The following is an 18,453-nucleotide window of genomic DNA, read 5'->3' on the forward strand; positions in this document are numbered from 1 at the left end:
AGTTTGGCGAGTCTAGGGAGCACATGATCGTCTATTAGTCTTCCGCCATTTTTTAAATATTTCATTGAATTGACAAATCGGAAGTGAAGCTTGATTGATTTTTATTTGATTTTTACCGTCATTCAGGGAATTCGGAGGTATTGTGTGGCTTTATGTAATTGACAGTGTAATTCAAGAAGTGTAGATCCTGCAGCAATCTTGTGACTCTTTTGAAATGCCTGTCGGTGTAGGGAATCAGTGCCTCCAGTGATGATGACAATCCACTAGTTTCTAAATTACTGCTTTCAGGGTCATTTAACAATGCGTTTATCACGAGCTGAAAGAAAAATGGACCGTAATTACAGGGTTTTGTATTGAAGAAAAATGGAAGAAGTGAAAAGAAGGGGTACGATTGAAAAAAAAATCACATCGAATCGCTGGTTTACGTTTCTTTCGATGCTACAAAAACAGAGGATTTTATGATTTTTTCCCCACATTATTGAATCCATTTATTTTATTTATATACTTTGTGCTACCAAAATGATCTTCTCTTCTCAAGGCTATTATACGATTCCCAGCAGCTTTAATTTTTGAAAATAATCGAGTTGAATACTACAATAAATGTTATTACGAAAAATTTCGCTCCCAGAATAGCAGATAACGCTCAGAAACGACCAACTTATCTCGTTTTACTCCCTCATATTAAAATTTTGCCCTTTAAATCCTCACCTGTGCAGCTTGACAATTCCTGCTATTAGTATTCCACCCAATAGCGGCCCTCATGAGTTCCTCCTTCTCCCTCATCTTGAGTTCACCCACAGCCTCTCCCAATCCCCCCTCACCCTTCTTCAAGATATTCTCCACGATCTTGAGAACTTTGTGAGGCTTCTCTAGCCTCAATGCGAGCTTCAGCGCCGCCACCAGCTGCTCTCCCTTGAGCAAATTCGCCAGTTTCTGTTCCTCCAGAATCATCTCCTCGCGCTCGGCAATAGCCTTCTGCCTCTTCTCCGCTGTCACGTCCCTCCACACAACCATAACCGAGTCAGCCCCTCCAGAGATGATCCTCCTCTCGTCCTGGCCAATCGCCAATGCCCAGACCCTGCTCTCATGCTCCTCAAATGTGCCCACGCACTCCGACGTCTTGACACTCCACAATTTCAACAATCCATCAGCACCAGAAGTCACTAATTGCATTCCCCTACTTATAAATTCCGCTCGTAAAACCGACGACTGATGTCCCTCGAATGTCTTCAAGCAATTCAACTCAGACAGTGACCACAATTTCATTGTACAATCGGCAGAGGTTGTGAGGAGGACCTGATCAATCGGCGAGAACCTGGCGCACCAAACGCCCCTCCTGTGGCCCCTCAAAATCCCCAACAGCTGCAGGCTCTCTGAACTCCAGAGTTTCGCTGTTTTGTCCTGTGATCCTGTTGCTATCAATTTATCATTTGGCGAAACAACCGCGCAATTTATGTCCTTCTGATGGGCAAGAACTGTGTGCGCCGCATTGAGAGTACACCCTGAGTCAACTGTCGTCAACTTATCCGGAAGTTGCCATAATTTCAAGCACTGATCCTGACTGACGGATACAAAGAACTTTGCAGAGGCCTGAGACAATGCAACAGAGCCGACAGAGGCTGTGTGACGGGTGCCAGAAGCTATTGATACCATTGACAATGTATCGGGTGACATTAGCCAGACTCGCACACTGTTGTCCTTGGCCGAGGACACCATCAGATTCCTATTCGCTTGGGTAACGCAGAGGGATAGTACAAGATCGGTATGACCTCTCAGTAACTGACAGCTCATGGTTGAAGTGTCGTAGAGCTTAATGTCACAGCTGTTTGTCGCAACTGCCAGGTGACTACTGGTATCACCTACATGTACAATGTCCAGAATTTCATCAGTGTAACCGACAAATTGTTTTTCACATGAGAAATCGGTTAACGAGTGGATGATTATGTTGTGATCCACTGAGACAACGGCGAAGGTTTTTGAGGACTTGTTGGAGAGGAGATGGGTCACTGCGAGACCCCCATCTTCCTTTGACGGTTGGACAAGAGGGTGTTCTTGGGTATAAACCTCTCGACCTGATCGCATCTCCCAGACCCTGATCGCACCCTTCTCCCCGCCGCTGGCAACGAGAATCTCGTCCTCTCTTTGAGGATTGCTGTTAAGTGAGAATGAAGCTGCAGGGAATATGAAAAGCCCTTCCAGGGACTCGTAGACTGGAAGTGTGCGCAGGGAAACGCCTTTGTTGAGGTCCCAAAGGATGAGGACTTTATCTCGTCCTGATGACACCAGGTGGATATCGTCGTCGTGGAAGGATAGGCTGGTGATACGGCTGAAGTGACCTGCGAGTAGTCGCTGGAGAGCTCCGGTGGTAATGTCCCAGCAGTGGATTTTCGTGTCATCCCCGGCGGCTAGGACGAGATTTCTGGTAGGATGAAACTTCAGGACACTCACGACTCCCTGGACGCCCTTCAGATTGTGAGTGCATGCGTGGTGGTGGAGGTCCCAGAGGCGCACGCTGGAGTCACTGCCTCCGGAGGCCATCAAGCGGTCGTCCGAGGAGAGGGCGATCTGGGGGACTGGCCCCTTGTGAATGGACTTCCAGAGTTTTTTGGGGGCTGGATCGTTCCCCGTGAAGAGCTTGAAAAGACCGCTCTTGTGGTGGGTTATTACTGTGTCAGAAGTTGGACTGAGGGTAAATGTGTTGATTGTGTCTTCTTCTGAGGTCGGGGGACCCAGGGCCGCTATCACCGTGCCTTTTGCGAGGGAAAGGACTGATATCGAGGCACCATTCTGACAGAGAAGGTGCTTACCATCTGCACTCCACTGGTTTTGAGAGAAAAATGAGAGAAGAATTAAGAAAAAAGTTCGTGCATGATTTTAGAAATCAATTCCAATTGTTCAGTAACAACCAATAAATGTTAATGAATATCAATTATATGGAAAATATTAATGAAATAACAAGTTGAAACTTGTTGAATCCATTTGGTCACTTGTATCAGAAAACTATCAAAAATGTTTGGATATTTTTCGAGAGATTTGATGAAACACCAGAGCTTTCATTTCACAAATGTTAATTAATAAACATTAGAACATACCTGAACATTTCCCCCTGTGTAAAAAGGCCCATGTTTGGCTTCTGCTTCGAATCTGCAAACAAGTAGAACGTAAATATAACCTCCAAAACCTTCCCATGCGGCAAAACCATGCAAAAATGCGAATACTCACGTCTCCTTGATGTTCGATGAGACACTCATGATAAAACTAGTTTTTCACTTTTGTCAATTCAATTTATTCTCCAACAATTGTCAATCGTGATGTTTTGGAGCCGAACCACGTGCTGCTCTCTCACATGCTGTCCAAAACAAGGCCTGGAGACAACGCCTCTAGGGGACGTTTTCGCCACTTCCTTCTCCCCTCGCGAAGATTAAAATAAGGGGAAGTAAATAACAGAATAAATACTGAGTCGGGAGGGTCAATAAATTGTTGAATTATTCAAGAATAATAAGATAATTCAGTGAAACGCAATGTCACTGTTGGTCAACAATTGTTGGAGGCTGACATCCCTCAGCCGAGGGTTTCTTCGTTCATCAGTTGTTTCTTCCCAATTCGTACCCCATCAAAATTCGTCTGGAAAGTTTGAGTCCAAGAAGTGGCCAGGGTATCACGTTATATACAACCTGCCGCATGTGAAGAGGCTCAGTATAATAAACCGAATGAAGCTCAAGGGGACGATTCTCTCGTCAATAAGCATACCAGCGGTCCTCCTGATGGAGGTTAACTTAGGAACCCTGTCAGCAATGGCTCATAACGCAGCAATGATATGTGAGTGTATAAGAATTTTTGTTTATTTATTTTATCAGGGATTCCGAGACGCGAGTTTCATTCTTGCTCTCGTTTTTTGTTGTTCTGTCATTCACAACATTACAGTGGAAATTAAGTTTCATCTCAGGTGCGAAGAAATTGTATAAAAGTTCTATTGGTTTCTGTATATGATGTGGGAATATTTTTATATAAATAGTTTATGTAGAAATTATTGATAGAACTAAATTAATATGTGACAGTGGGTTCGATAGTCTCAAACCCATAATCATCGTATACAAATAATTTTTATAAAAAAGATTTCTACTTTCTCCGTGAATTCTGCACTTGATAAAAATCATCCCAAGCAATCACCCAACTATCTGCAGCAAAACTTTGAGATCAGTCAAAAATATCGTCTTTCTTTCTAGTTGGAATTATAACGGTATTTTTCCATTCAATTGGCTACTTCGCCAACAACGTAATTGGAATAATCTATGCAAAGAAAGACTCCAATGATATAAAAATATCATATGTAACTTACTTTGGCAAACGAGTGGACCTTGACACGACTTACGACGACATCAGCTGTCCAGAACCCATGTCCAGGTTCAGAGATCCTCTGTTCAATCCGGTAATAGTTGCGTCACAAAAAAAGAAACTGCGGCTGTTCGCTCAGGGGAACATCATCGATGACGAGAAATTTTCGAAAGTAATCGGCGCTGAGTTCTGATCTAGTGTAATTAGTGATTAAGAAAATAAAGAATTGCGTGGTTAAGAAGATTTAATTTATTTACAGTACATTATATTTTCAGGATTTTTATTAGCCAGACCATCTGAAGTGGGCGTAGGCACGATTTGCCTCGCACATTTTGTGGAGTTCCTGTTTCTTTCTTACGACACGTCCCTGGGGGAGAAGAAAATTGCTAATTAATTCTGAAGGAACTATAGAGCTACTAAATCCTGTAGAATTCCTTGCATTCAATATCCGTTGTTGAAATATTTCTTCCTTTAGACCTATTTTTCGTAATCTTTCTTGATTTTTTAAATTTTTGCTCGCGATAGATAGGAAATATATTTATAGAATTTCACTGTAAATAATCCATTGTAGGTTCATATATTGATAGAAGAAAACAAATCTAATCACTAGTTTTTCACAGCCAATGGATTACGATTTATATTAGCACTCGGAGTAGAACTTTTCTAAGAAATTGTTCACTGTGTATTACTCAGATTAATCCCGGAATTATTGTTATTATTACCTGATTCTCGGCTGCATCAATGAGTTCTTTAGCTAATTGCGTTGAAAAGGGAATACGCCCATTTTTATCTTGAGCAGCTTGGATCAACCAATTCATCGACAAAAATCTTTGGCGTCGTTCTAAAACAGGGATAGGGACCTAGAAAATAATAGGAGGTTATTCACATCCTCAAAAATATTGCATAGAAAACCTTTAAAAACTTTCTATTGTTCAAAAATTGTTTGAAAAATCTCTTAAAACCTCCAGGAGTTCTTTGACCTCATAAGACATTTTTCAGAATTACCAAAGAAGTTCTCCCTTTTTGATGAATGAAAAACTTACATATTTCTCTTTTTTAATTTTTGTATTTATTTTCAAAATTATGATGAGAGCCCCAGGAACTTACTCGATAGTTAGACCCTCCTTTCTTCATCGACATGAGCTCCATAACCGGCTTGCAATTGGCAACAGCAACGTGTAGAATTTTCCTCGGACTCAGAATAATCTTCACTCGTTCTTCAGGTGTGGCTTTGTGGTACCTCTCCAACTGCGCTCGTTTTATCTTTTCAAATGCCTCTTCTACCAGGTTTCTCGCAAGTTCCTTCTTTCCTTTCCGTAGGACAAAATTGATGAACTTGCTAAGGAAGGACAGAAATGATGCAGACTTTTCATTCACGTCTGACGGAAAATTAATTGTTTTTTTTTTCTTACTCAACGACAGGATCGAAGAACTCTGAGGATGTTTCTGCCTTCATCGCCGGTAGAATCGGCACATGAGCCATTTTCGCGAACTCTCCACTCTCCTCCATACGTGCTTGCTCGTCTTTGCTGAATACCGGCTTGACGTGATAGGGGCTGAACACACTGTACGCCCTGATTGCTCCAGCTCCCAACATTCTAATAAACGAGAATTTGATAATGTCCCGTCTTTCGGACCTAAACGATTGACTTTGGAAGAGTGTGGGTTCATGTTGGAGGTCTCAAACAAGTATTTAGAGAAAGAAAAACCTGTCAAATTGTCTCTGTGAATGTGGGGAGATCGATGATAAAAGTTATTTGGAACCCCCCGCCGATGTTACTTGAATGGCTATTTTTGGAAAATATCTTGATATCCGGAAAAATGGTCAAATTTTTTCCATAAGGTTTTCTATAGGAGAAATCGAGATCTATAAAAGCCTTTCCCATAACATTTAGCTAACTTTCTTCAATAAGGAGATATCGCCCAAAAAATTAAAGTTCAAAGGGAATAGTCCTAAGAAGAATTAAAAATAACACTCGTCTTCAATCGTCAACAACTCGAAATCGGCAGAGGGAAATTCCCTGATTCTTTCACATTCCCCAAATGCTTTTACAGTCTTCGGAATAGAAAGTGTTTGATCAAAATCATACCATTTGATCCTACAATATTAGAAACAAAAAACATTGAAACCCGGATACTGCTGAAATCCCCAATTAGAGGTTATGTCCTCTCCGCTATCCAAACAATCAGAAACCCCCCATGTCACTTCCAAATATTCACCCCCCTGCATTCCGAAAACCCACCAAGTAATCGAAAGACCAAATAAAAATATAAATACCTGTTAGACACATGTTTAACAAGCGATTGAATCCTGCCGACAGTTCCCATGATTCTAACCTCAAAACCGTTTTTAAAAAATCCAAAAACTTCACCCCTCTGCCCCTCCTTCCGAGAGATAAATCACTGCACCCCAGCCTCTAAAATCTCCCCAATAACACCTCAATCACCTCCAATTTCCTTTAAAATCCTGACCACTCGGAGTCTCCCAATAATCGAATTACCCCCTCACTTCGTTATCTCCCTCAGCCAATCGCATTCGAAGCCTTCCTCCGGTGCTATTCACGTCATTTGCGTCCACCCTCCGTCTTCGTCCCCCACACATCCACCCGGACATCCATTCCACCCCCCTGCCCCCCAGAAATTCCAGTTGATTCCACTTCCACAGTGGAAAACCGTAAGGGCAGCACTTGTCGCTCGAAAAATCGATTAAACGCAGGTGCTGGTGTTGGACAAACGGTTTTTCCGTCTAGTTCACGTTGTTCCTCACTTGTTTCATGATCACCAGAGTAATAATAAGTCTCAGGAGTTGTGACAAATGCCGATAATCATCGGAAAGAGCCTCCAGTAAAAGTTTCGACAGTTGCTTCCAGCTCTACAGAATATCGAGAACGTGATATTCAGAGAAAAAAGTGTTTTTTTTTATGTAATTAGTTCGTGAGAACTCTTGTGATTTACTCTTTCATGTGTTTGGGGATATAGCATCGGCTTTATGACATCCGGAAAGGAAACTATGGGGTAAGTTGGGGCAATTCGTTCCCTTAGTTGATTTTATAAGGGATTTTGAAATGAATGAAGTTCGTGTCGGGGTTTTACTATCTTAATTGGTCGGTCTGAGGGTGATTGACACAGTTTGAGCTCCTCCACACGATCATTAAGTCGTTGGTGTCCCTCAAGACTCGATTACGACAGACTGGATGATTTATTTTCTGGGGTAATTGGGGCAGAAGATTTTAGTCAACAATTATTTCAGTCGGTTATTGATTGTTGTTTGTGGAGACGAGGGGCTGGAATTTTATGTGTTAACTTTTTTGCGGGGCTTACTGCCTTTGGGGAACAGGGGATCTCTCAATTGATGCATTTATTGTTCTTGATTGACTCCAGTGAACAGCCAATTTTCACATGCAAAGCGCATGTCTTTCACATCGACCCCAAGACCAAACGGTCATGGGTATCAGCATCAACTGCTGCTGTTTCTGTATCGTTTTTCTATGACTCGACGAGGAGCTTGTACAGGATTATTTCGGTGGAGGGAACCAAGGTGAGTTGATGATAATGAAGAGGAAACTAGAAGATTTGCCGTGGGGAAACCTGGCGTTGTGTCTAAGAATTTCAATTGAAAGTCCATTGCAAAAATCATCCAGACACGGGGATGCCGTTTCACCCTTGCTGGATAATCCACTAGTTTCAGATTTAATTTGCAAAAGCTTTTGGGGTAGTACTTTTGAAGAAGAGATTTTGCTTTTACAGGCGGTTATCAATAGCACTATTACCCCCAACATGACATTCACCAAAACATCGCAGAAATTTGGACAGTGGTCTGATGTCAGAGCCAATACTGTTTATGGGCTAGGGTTCTCCTCAGAGGCTGAATTGGGAAAGGTAGGTCTTTCGCCCTTCCCTAAGGACCTCTCCGAACAATAATCCTCTCAATGCAAACTACGATTTTTCCACACAAGTTTTTTTAACCAAAATGTCTCAAATAATTCACAGTTCATCGAAAAATTTCACGAGGTGAAAGAGGCGACAAAAATAGCTGGTGCCAAGCTCCAATCAAACAGTTCATCAGTGACCCCATCGACAAGTGCAAATGTCAGTCCCATAACCCAACGCTCCTGCATGCCATCGTCTGAGCAAGATCTCATTGATCCACCCAATTCATCCATGATAAACTCAAATCTGTCAGCCTCGAATAATCCCAATCCCAATGCCAACATGATATCCGCACAAAACAGTGTGTCCTCGGTCAGCAGCAGTCCACTGCCAGGCACATGTCAGAACAAAGTCGATGAGGAGTTGAAGAACGCTGTACATGCCAGGTCGCAGATTATCAATCAGCAGCAGAACACGGAGAGCCCACAGCATCAGGGGAAACAGGGACAAATGGGATCCAATCAGGGACAGAGTATGGAGATGCAGCTCAAGTATGAAAATGATAGGCTAAAGCTTGCATTGGCACAAAGCTCCGCCAATGCCAAAAAATGGGAGGTGAGGGAGATTTATTTTTGATTTATTAAGGGTGTATTTCACTAGAGAAATTAAATTATGTTGGATTAAAAAATATTAATTCGATGCAATTTTTATGCGAATTAAATTTCCAACTTGAAGTCCGTGAGAAACATTTGAGATGGGACTCAAATAAAGGTTTGAAATGTGTCTTTAAAAGAAAATTTAAATAATTGCAAGGCTTATATTGAAAAAAACAACTCTGGAGATTGTCAGTATTCTGTGGTTCGAGTGCTTATTTCGACGTATTATTTCTGTCTGTTTCTGCACGTGGCTTTTACGAAGAAGATATAAATATACCGATTCTCGACGTTTCGCAAGTCCAAGCTCTGATAACTTCCCAGAATTTTCTCCAGATGAATCATACATTCAGCTTAAATTCTCTTTGGGAATTTCGTTGGATTGAAATTGGCAATCGATATCTCGATTAGCCGCCGATTTTTTCATTAAATAATGCAAATGGGTTAATTAAGTTTTCCTTCAATTTCGTAATTACACTGGTAGAGCCCACATTTGCTCTAATTATTTTGATCATGGGCAACTAATTATAATCATCATTGATTGGCGTACCAGGTCAATGTTTTCCGTTCAATTGTTTTGTAAATGTTTTCTGAATTTTCCTCTGAGTACCAATACATAATGACATCTTTCGTAAGAAAATATCATCATAATTTATGCTGCTAATTAAATTTTTAGATAAAATTGTAAACGACGAATTAATCATTAAGACAAATTTTACGAAATTGTCCACTTTTCATTAGATTTAAAATCAAATGTAATTTTTTTCTCAAATTCATTTTCAAGGTGGAGCTTTCGACCCTAAAAATGAACAACGCAAGACTGACAAGTGCCCTCCAGGAATCAACAGCTAATGTAGATGAATGGAAGCGGCAGTTGCAGCTGTACAAAGAGGAAAATATGCGTATAAAAGCGAAGTACGCTGATTTGGAGTCTGGAAAAGTGGCTGAAGGTAACAGTGAGGCCCTCAAACTACGTGTGGAGGCATTGGAGAATGAGTTGAGGACAAGAAACGAGGAGTTGAAAGCCATGAACATGGCCACCAAGAACAAAGACTTCGTGGTGAGTACTTCCAATGTCAATTAATTTAAAGAATCCTCTGAAATTGTTAGTATAACAGGGATTTCCAAAAACCGTTCATTTCCTTGACATTTTTGGTATTTTCAATGTTTTTAAATTTTCAGAACTGTTAAATGGAAACGATAAAATATTGAATTCCTTTTCGGTAATAATATAATAATAATTTGATATAAAAATATATATATTCATTAGATCGCTGCAATAGCGCTAAAGATAGTTCCAAAAACATTACACTGGATTGTTTAAAAGAAGCATTTTTTCGTAACTGTTTCATTTGAATTATTACCATGAATTTCTCATGATCCCTAGGCCCTACAAAAAGAGAACGACGAACTCCGTGAGATGCTGGGTGTTGTCCACGAGCAGCTTGAGCTTGCATTGAGTGCAAACAGAGTGCAGAAACAAAATTTGGATACATTGAACTCACGATTAGCTGGTTATATTCAAGATTTGGCGACAGTGCATCGAGAAATAACCAACACACTTCAAACTTAAGTAAACATTCTTTTTTTATTTGAAAAGAATTTAAGAGAATTATTGTGACGCAGGACGTGACGACCTGATCATGAAGTAATGAAGATGCAGGATATGATTTTAAAACAGTGAATAAAATGCAAGAGGTGAAACACCACATAGAGGAGGATGAGAAACGAAGGGCCATGTTCCAAAAAAATACATATCTTAGTAAACTCCTTCCAGAAGAATTTCCACTGTGCCACTCTACGAGGATTAACTTTAGTACAGAATGTGCCAGATTATTTTTTCTTTTTTATTTTGTGAGTTCATTAGGGAAGTTGTAAAACGCATAGGAAAATAGTTGAATTTTTCCTTGAGAATTTTTAATTTATCTCGAGGATTAGTGGGTTTATGGGATAATGTGGAAGGATCTCCTTTTGTAGATGGGAAATTTCAAAAAAAAATTCTAGCGAGATAATTTACTGTCTAGTATTGAAAATATCTCGAGAATTACTACAATTTGAGTTTTTATCCATCGAAATATCGCGAAAACAAGTGGTTTCCTGAGAGTATGTCACAAAATATTTTTTGTGGGGAAAAAAATTCTTTACAGAAAGTTTATTATGACATTTGCCTGTAGGATCACTGATTATCAAAATAATTGAAAATTTAGCACAGTGACTAACGTATGTAATCCAGTTTTTACGTTTGACTGTTTCATTATTGATTTTTTTACGCTTTAATGCTTGCAAAGGCAGATTCTAATAGCATTTTCCAGAGCAGTCATTAACAACGATTCTTTACACATCGTTGTTGAGCACAATCCGCCATAATTGTATAAAAGGCTTTGAAATCAGAGGGTGACCTAGAGATTGAATTTTTTTTTAACACGAAATCAGTTTCGCATCAGTGGCTAGATATTATTAAACGTAACTATTATTAATATAATTTTTTTTACAAATGAGACTGATCGTTCTTTAGAGTATTTTGCGTTTCTATTGACACGAATTTTCGTCGCTTAAATGAACAATGAGAGCTTCAATATGTGGAGGAGTTGAGGAAAACAGATCAAAGGAGATAAACATATCAGTGTTGTTGATATGGAATAATGACAAGATGCTGTAGTTTTTTTTTGGAAACTGCCCCTTTGATATTTGTAGGAATAACTATAATTGCAAAGTGCACGAAAAACAGTTAGCGAATAATTGAATGAATTATTTCAATTAAATGACAAATAACTCACGTAAAAGTTAATAGGGAAACCTTGCGCATTTTTCAAAAACTGTATTAAAGAATTCTCTTTTTTGCGTCGATTCTATTACAAATTAGTTCAATCTTCAATGAAATTGACGCATAAAGTTATTTAATTGTTAACAGAAAGTGATGGATTTTTTAATAAAAATCCTCTCGTACGAGTTCACACAAATTATTTCAATTTTGTGGTATTTTCAGAGGGAAGTTGAACTCCTTGTGGCAATGTTGCCTTGTAATTAACAATTTTGGGAACCACAATTTGCTTAAATTTACAATTTCTCTATTACGAAACCTTGACCCCAGGACATTTTCTATTCCAAATGTTCAAAAAAATTTCGATGCGCAAGTTGGGAAATGAAAAGAACCAACTTCATGTAAGTCCGCGTTAAGAAAAGTAATCAATTGAGACATCGTTTTGCGCAAGGAAGTTGTTAATAATTTTGTATCTTTTAATTTTTTGATGAATTTTCAAAATGCCTGCAGTACGTCCATTTTTTCAACCAAATAATTCAATAACAATTTTGCCAACAATGTTCGCACAACTCCAGTTGATCAACAATTACCATTGTCAATTTACAGAATTATTTGTTGATATTTTAGTTTTAATTACCAATATTTTGGTACAATTAATGAAATATTTTCCCTCGACTTACGATATTGCATTGTCAGTGGATGTTGAAAGAATAACTGAAGTGTTAATGTAATGAAAATCAGGGAAAACTATAAATCTGAGCTTCGCTTCCTCAAAACTTAGCCAATGACACTCTCGTTTTACAATTATCACTGTTATCAAGAAAAATTTTTAAAAATGAAAAAAAGTGAAAAAAAATATTAAGAAAGACTCAACGAAGTTGTTGATGGAGTTTATACAGTAGTCATCTAGTCCTCGTCGTATACGTGAGTCTATGCACAAAAGAGATGTGAAAAATAAAAATCATGAGTGACAATTACCTAATTAATGACTTGAGGATACGTGAAGAGCGAACGCGCAAGTGCAGTTAATCTCCAAATAACTACTATCAAATCATACTAGGACTTTGTTGTAAATTTTAATGATACATTTTTGGCATTTACAATAGTTGAGAGTTCAAATGGGGGGAGGGAGGGATAATTATTTTAACAAATGCACGATCATTGTAAACACCGATCGGTCCTATTGGGATACACTGAGGGGAAAAAATACACGTGTTCAATTGAGGAAACGAATTAACATGCGATAAGTAAATCATTTTGAGGGGTGAGGGAGGGGGGGTCAGTTTTCTGATGTATTTTCTAGGAATAAATTCATCAAAAACATCGAATAACATTGTCCTCCTGACAAATGTATCGTTTTCCCTCGGTGCCATTAACGAACGAGATAATGTATATTTAAATTGGTTCAATTAACCTTAATGAAATTAATCAACCCATCGATTTATTTAATGCAAAACAAGTATGCTCATCGTAAGACAATATTTTTCAATTAATTTTTTTAAAACTATTCTTCCAGGATTTTAACTTTGTACTCTTGTATTGTATTTATCAGCAGCTAATAATCGTCGTATTAATGATTTTAAAGTAATCAGTGTTATGAATCTCAGTGGCATTTTATTTGTATTAGGAATGATATTAATTTTCTCTCGGCTGTTTTTTTTCGTTGTTGAATTGTGAGGATTAGCGGTGATTAATTGATCTCGAGGGGATTTGGAAGTGGAAAAAATTTACAGACAGGGGGAGGGTAAACTGGAACTTATTACTACTATTTTTCAAATGTAAATTCCTAAACTGAAGCTTTTGTTTGATTATTATTAATGGGAAAAAATCTTGTGCTCTTAAATTGAGAGATGGATAAGTAATTACCGATAAAATCTAATCGGAATAGATAATCAACAGAACAAATTGTACAGAACCATTAATTGCATTCGATTGTTCTATCGTCGTTATTCAATTAAAGAATGTTCTGTGGAGAAAGACACACATTAAATTCTATATAATCAACAAAATTTAATAGAATATTAACTAAACATTCGATACAATTTTTGTTGCATTTTAGTATTTTTTTCCACTCCCAATACCTCTCACTGATATTGATCTGATAAAAAATGAGAAAAGTAGGGGAAAAAATGGGAATACCAAATATTTATTCCTTGATAGGAAGTAATTAGTCACGTATTTAAACATTTTATATGAAAGAGAGGGAAGAAATTATACTTTACATGTTTTTAATCATCGGAATGAGTAGATAAGTTTTTAACATACATAAGTGATAATTTTTTTAACAAGTGGAGACGATAAAAATCATATTGAACGATGTGGAGTGTACACGAGGCATTACTGATTGTTCCATTTGTAATGCCAGTTATTTGTCCAATGAGTTGCCACAGTTTCTATTGACATAATGATGAATCTCGTTAGATCTGATTAACCATTTGTTACTGTATCATTTGTAAGAATTCATGGAAATGTTCCTCAATCGGATGATCGGTACAAACTATTAATGATGTATATACAACACTTTTATTTAATTGTCGGGGGGGAGGAACGTGAGGGGTTGGGGATTTTGGTTGATCATCGGGACAACACGATTTACTTGAGGCGAAGTAATAAATGAAGTAATAACTATGCAATTGTTTGTAAAATTGTGCATGTTTTTAAGATGAACCGAGAGAAAATAACGTGGATACGTAGTGATTGAAATGAGAAAAAGGATACAATAAAAAATTGATGAATAAATAAATGAGAGTTTTTCAATACTTATTTATAATTACCTCTTAATCTCAGCGGTATGTCTTATGGATATCATTCATTGTCAAGGTAGTCGGGTTATTATTGGCTGAATCAGCTTAAGAATTGCTGGAATATACCTCCTAAAACTTAACCATACCACGTGATTTACTACTAGATATTTAATGTTGCAATGACTCTTAGTACCCAAGTCACTGTTGTCCAGAAATTTTTTATTTACAAAAAAACAGTGGTGATGGCAAATGGTTTTTTCAAAACTAGTATGTCCCTCTGCCAGCTGTGTTTGAATGTTTTTGAATTCCTCCCCTAACCTCAAAACACAAGCTCATGCCGTCACCATGAGTTTCTCAGTATCAAATTCCATCTTAGTTTTGTGCACCTCCGAGACAATTCTCGTGTTCGACCTGTCAGATCACTCTCTTCGGACGATAATTCTCCCAAAACTGGTCATCGCGACTGAGATAAAGCATCACAACAACGTGGAAATCGACTCGTTTCACGGGATAACCTCAGTCTCAATCTCCAACGATGGGCAATACCTCAGCATCTGCACGAATCGCAAGCAGCTTTGCCTCTACAAGACTAAGGATTTTTCCCTGGTGTCGAACAGGACTCTGGTGAGGGCAGCTAGTCGAGTGAGGTTCACACCTGGAAATGACGTGATTGTCGCTGACAAGTCCGGCGACGCTTACCTGTTCGCCACACGCTGTCCTGAACAGCCTGGGGAGCTCATTCTGGGACATTTGTCGATGCTCCTGGACATTCTAGTCACAGATGATGGAAAGTTCGTTGTCTCAGCTGATAGGGACGAAAAAATTCGTGTGTCCCGCTTCCCGAACGGCTACAACATCGAGTCATTTTGTCTGGGGCACACGAAATTCGTCAGCAACATTTCGGAGCTGCCACATGACAAGAGAATCTTGGTCTCCGCTGGCGGAGATGGGCAACTCAAATTTTGGAATTACATTGATGGGGTTGAGGTTAAGAGGGTTGAATTTATGGGGCACATCCAGGAGAATCACGTGACGAGGCTGAATGATAGCTTGAAGGATCTGGAGCTCCAGGAGCCTGTAAGGAATCTTCCGATGAAGAGGCTGGCATTGGAGATGATAAATGGAAAATCCATTTTGATCTGCAGTTTTTATGGCTCTGGGGTTGTGCTAGTTTATGACATTGATAGCGATCTGGAGGTGGAGTTCCTGCAGATGATTTGTGAGGAAGAAGAATCCTTGGAGTGTGTGATGTCAGGGGGGAAACTGTGGATTTTGTTTGACTGGGGGATTAAAGTTTATCGTTTTGATGGTACTTTTGTAGTTGATTCGGAAATGAACGGGTCCTTGATGGAATTGAATGACAGGTGGAAGGAGTTGAGAACGAAAGTTAGTGAACAAATGTTTTATCCAATTTTATACAAGAGGAAATTTGATAATTTTCAGGAGTATCACGACAGAAAAAAATCACGAATGAAATTGTCTAATTGACCTCGGGGCTCCATTCAGCGTAGATTTAAAGACTTAACAACATTATTTGTATATTTTTTATAATGAAACTTGTTCCATTAAATACAAATTTTAAAAGTATAATTTGTGTAATTGTCTCATTTTCTTCTTCATCTTTTTAATTTGCTCCTCTATCAAGGGCAAAATGAATGACGAATGCCATACAATTTAGGAAATATCTGTATATTCATTTATTTGTATATTTTTTTTACGAAACTTCAATTAAATACAAATCGCAATTGTCTGAGGTCTTCTTTTATCTGCCTTATTAGATATTCAAATGGTAATAAGCGACAAAAAATATTTCAAATGATTAATGATATTAAACTGGCTTGTAGTCTAGTTTAGACTCGAGTTTTTTGTTGTCGGATACTTTTCTCACTGCTTTCATGAAGTCTTCCTGGATAACATACTCACGCTCAAGACGAATTGCGAAGAGACCCGCCTCAGTGCAGACGTTACGGAGATCGGCGCCGTTGAAACCGTCGGATAATTTGACAACTGCTTCGTAATCTAAGAAAGCAAAATCAATAGATCCATGAATCAGTGTATTTTCTTCTTAAACAGAGGACTGAATGAGCGAATAATTTTCTAGTTGAAGATTCGAAAGTTCCAAGTCCTCCAACAAATAATTAATAAATGATTGACCGAATGATTTTTTTTCTCACCAATCTCTCCATGTTTAGCAATGGGTGCAGCATGAATCTTCAGAATTTCAAGTCTCGCCTGTTCATTAGGCAGAGGAATTTCGATTTTCCTATCCAATCTACCTGGTCGTAGAAGGGCTGGATCTAGTGTGTCTGGTCTGTTCGTAGCCATGATCATCTTGACTTGTCCCAGCGAGTCGAATCCATCCATCTGATTCAACAGCTCCATCAGGGTTCGTTGGATTTCACGATCTGCACTCGTACCTTCTGAGAATCTGCGTCCACCTGAAATACGTGCATTTTCAATGACAGAATTTTTTGACATTTCATTTTTTGACACAATAATTTATCGCAATGTCAATTGGGTATTGTAGGAAAATACTAACCAATAGCGTCGATTTCATCCATGAAGATAATGCATGGCTGATGATCACGAGCATAATTGAACATCTCACGAATCAGTCTGGCAGACTCTCCAATGTACTTATCCACAATAGCACTGGATACAACTTTGAGAAAGTTGGCATCAAGTTGGCTGGCAACAGCACGCGCTAGGAGGGTCTTTCCAGTACCTGGGGGGCCGTACAACAGGCATCCTTTGGGTGGAGTTATCCCAACACGTTCAAACAATTCGGGATTGAGCAAGGGCAGCTCGATTACTTCACGAAGCTCCCGAATCTGTTCACTGAGACCACCAATTGCTGAGTACGTCACGTCTCCTGGGTCTTCGTGGGACATGTTGTAGACTAAAGGATCAACCTGAGAACGAGATTGATCACGAATTGATGGTGATGAAAATTCAAAAGTAGTCATTGTGATAATTAATAAGAACTGAAGTTTTTATCGACTTGGGGACTCACCTCGCGAGGTAAATAGCGCATGATCGTTAGGGTAGTCATGTCGAGGGCTACCCTGGTTCCAGATTTGAGTTTATTCTTGTCCAGCTGACGTCTACAGCCTACTACGTATCGAGGGCCATTCGTTGCTTTCACAATAACTGAAATTGAAAAATTTTATAATTTATTTCTCTCCATTGGTGTTTATAATTTCTGCACAATTGTTTCAATGCTCAGGTACAATTTACTCACATTTTTCTTCAGTAAGTTGCTTCAAAACCTCTCCCACAATCTAAAATAACAAGACATTAATAAATAATAATTCAGGGAAGAAGTTTTTTTCAAAAAGCAATTGATTGCGAGTGATGATGATGTTTGTCATTAGTTCTACCTGTCCAACACTCTGCAGTGCCTTGAGATCATTCTCAGACTTGTCGTACTGTTTTGTGAGGTCCTTGAGGTGTTCTCGCACTAAAACAAAAAATAGAAACAGGTGTGACAAACACTGAAAATTATTGACAACCATTAATCCATTATGTTCATGAAATAAATTAAATGTCCTGATTGAATGAGCCATCAAAAGGGAGTGGATGACAGACTCCAAACGCACACAGGTTAACCCCAGAACTCGAGTAAAAAAGTCAACAAAGGACGACAGTGTTTGCACCAAATAATGAGTAAAAGACCTCTACTTACTTTCCTTTAAGCGAGCCTCCACCTCCTTGTGCTCCAGGAGTTTTTTCCTGTAATCTTGGAGGGCCTTTTCTCTAACTGAATCCATGGGAGCTGCCATTTCTCCCGGATTTTGCTGTATAACGATTGAGAAGTGAAAATTCTGTTTCTCTAGATGTGAAAAACATGGGTCACTGTCACTAAATCATAGATCATAAGAGACAGATGGCCATAAAATTTTCTGTGGAAGCATTTTCACTCACCAGAGGACAGCCTACCCGAAAAGATGGCGGAAAAGTTAAAAAAATAATTCGTATGTGTTTCTCATTAATGTTTAAATAAATAATGTAAATAGTGACCTCGGTCTGCTACCGGCGGCATCCGTTAAATATTACGTTCAAAAATTGGGAAATAATTCTTAACCGTCGA

General features: G+C 38.8%; 6 protein-coding genes across 6 annotated transcripts; 3 read left to right on the plus strand and 3 right to left on the minus strand.

The window, feature by feature from the left end:
• Positions 1–84: 84 nt before the first annotated feature.
• On the minus strand, positions 85–3,384 carry LOC135173050 (transducin beta-like protein 3). The gene is made up of 4 exons (XM_064139638.1): positions 3,223–3,384; positions 3,093–3,144; positions 709–2,820; positions 85–316 (listed from the first exon to the last, which is right to left on the minus strand). The coding sequence occupies exons 1-4, from the start codon at positions 3,249–3,251 to the stop codon at positions 119–121; spliced, it is 2,391 nt and encodes a 796-aa protein (XP_063995708.1). The 5' UTR covers positions 3,252–3,384; the 3' UTR covers positions 85–118.
• On the plus strand, positions 3,383–4,576 carry LOC135173090 (transmembrane protein 186-like). Its single transcript, XM_064139719.1, has 2 exons — positions 3,383–3,819; positions 4,227–4,576. Exons 1-2 carry the CDS (start codon positions 3,522–3,524, stop codon positions 4,526–4,528), a joined length of 600 nt encoding a protein of 199 aa, XP_063995789.1. The 5' UTR covers positions 3,383–3,521; the 3' UTR covers positions 4,529–4,576.
• Positions 4,562–6,827, minus strand: LOC135173086 (small ribosomal subunit protein uS7m). The gene is made up of 5 exons (XM_064139713.1): positions 6,614–6,827; positions 5,748–5,933; positions 5,443–5,674; positions 5,058–5,195; positions 4,562–4,702 (listed from the first exon to the last, which is right to left on the minus strand). Exons 1-5 carry the CDS (start codon positions 6,661–6,663, stop codon positions 4,619–4,621), a joined length of 690 nt encoding a protein of 229 aa, XP_063995783.1. The 5' UTR covers positions 6,664–6,827; the 3' UTR covers positions 4,562–4,618.
• Positions 6,828–7,037: 210 nt separating this feature from the next.
• Positions 7,038–14,321, plus strand: LOC135173063 (homer protein homolog 2). The gene is made up of 6 exons (XM_064139658.1): positions 7,038–7,350; positions 7,717–7,873; positions 8,083–8,214; positions 8,326–8,820; positions 9,643–9,918; positions 10,246–14,321. Exons 1-6 carry the CDS (start codon positions 7,325–7,327, stop codon positions 10,429–10,431), a joined length of 1,272 nt encoding a protein of 423 aa, XP_063995728.1. The 5' UTR covers positions 7,038–7,324; the 3' UTR covers positions 10,432–14,321.
• A 103-nt stretch (positions 14,322–14,424) lies between these two features.
• LOC135173068 (tRNA (guanine-N(7)-)-methyltransferase non-catalytic subunit WDR4) lies at positions 14,425–15,953 on the plus strand. The gene has a single exon (XM_064139666.1). The coding sequence runs from the start codon at positions 14,658–14,660 to the stop codon at positions 15,849–15,851; it is 1,194 nt and encodes a 397-aa protein (XP_063995736.1). The 5' UTR covers positions 14,425–14,657; the 3' UTR covers positions 15,852–15,953.
• An 83-nt stretch (positions 15,954–16,036) lies between these two features.
• On the minus strand, positions 16,037–18,209 carry LOC135173070 (26S proteasome regulatory subunit 10B). Its single transcript, XM_064139670.1, has 7 exons — positions 18,049–18,209; positions 17,744–17,823; positions 17,605–17,644; positions 17,377–17,513; positions 16,903–17,275; positions 16,538–16,801; positions 16,037–16,382 (listed from the first exon to the last, which is right to left on the minus strand). Exons 1-7 carry the CDS (start codon positions 18,143–18,145, stop codon positions 16,192–16,194), a joined length of 1,182 nt encoding a protein of 393 aa, XP_063995740.1. The 5' UTR covers positions 18,146–18,209; the 3' UTR covers positions 16,037–16,191.
• Positions 18,210–18,453: the final 244 nt, after the last annotated feature.

This window comes from Diachasmimorpha longicaudata, chromosome 2, assembly GCF_034640455.1.
Source record: "Diachasmimorpha longicaudata isolate KC_UGA_2023 chromosome 2, iyDiaLong2, whole genome shotgun sequence".
NCBI lineage: Eukaryota > Metazoa > Arthropoda > Insecta > Hymenoptera > Braconidae > Diachasmimorpha > Diachasmimorpha longicaudata.

Excerpts from the sequence above, each read along its gene's own strand:
- LOC135173068 (XM_064139666.1), top strand. The coding sequence starts at position 14,658 with ATGTTTTTGAATTCCTCCCCTAACCTCAAAACACAAGCTCATGCCGTC.
- LOC135173050 (XM_064139638.1), bottom strand. The coding sequence starts at position 3,251 with ATGAGTGTCTCATCGAACATCAAGGAGAC. Across the intron at positions 2,821-3,092 it reads ACACAGGGGGAAATGTTCAG|TGGAGTGCAGATGGTAAGCA; the intron begins GTATGTTCTAAT and ends TCTCAAAACCAG. Across the intron at positions 317-708 it reads GGAATTGTCAAGCTGCACAG|CTCGTGATAAACGCATTGTT; the intron begins GTGAGGATTTAA and ends TTTTTCTTTCAG.
- LOC135173063 (XM_064139658.1), top strand. The coding sequence starts at position 7,325 with ATGACATCCGGAAAGGAAACTATGGG. Across the intron at positions 7,351-7,716 it reads TCCGGAAAGGAAACTATGGG|TGAACAGCCAATTTTCACAT; the intron begins GTAAGTTGGGGC and ends GATTGACTCCAG. Across the intron at positions 8,215-8,325 it reads CAGAGGCTGAATTGGGAAAG|TTCATCGAAAAATTTCACGA; the intron begins GTAGGTCTTTCG and ends AATAATTCACAG.
- LOC135173090 (XM_064139719.1), top strand. The coding sequence starts at position 3,522 with ATGTCACTGTTGGTCAACAATTGTTGGAGGCTGACATCCCTCAGCCGA. Across the intron at positions 3,820-4,226 it reads TCATAACGCAGCAATGATAT|TTGGAATTATAACGGTATTT; the intron begins GTGAGTGTATAA and ends CTTTCTTTCTAG.
- LOC135173070 (XM_064139670.1), bottom strand. The coding sequence starts at position 18,145 with ATGGCAGCTCCCATGGATTCAGTTAGAGAAAAGGCCCTCCAAGATTAC. Across the intron at positions 17,514-17,604 it reads GCAACTTACTGAAGAAAAAT|TTATTGTGAAAGCAACGAAT; the intron begins GTGAGTAAATTG and ends TTTCAATTTCAG. Across the intron at positions 16,383-16,537 it reads TGCTAAACATGGAGAGATTG|ATTACGAAGCAGTTGTCAAA; the intron begins GTGAGAAAAAAA and ends TTGCTTTCTTAG.
- LOC135173086 (XM_064139713.1), bottom strand. The coding sequence starts at position 6,663 with ATGGGAACTGTCGGCAGGATTCAATCGCTTGTTAAACATGTGTCTAAC. Across the intron at positions 5,934-6,613 it reads GTTAAACATGTGTCTAACAG|AATGTTGGGAGCTGGAGCAA; the intron begins GTATTTATATTT and ends CTCGTTTATTAG. Across the intron at positions 5,196-5,442 it reads AAGGAGGGTCTAACTATCGA|GTCCCTATCCCTGTTTTAGA; the intron begins GTAAGTTCCTGG and ends ATTATTTTCTAG.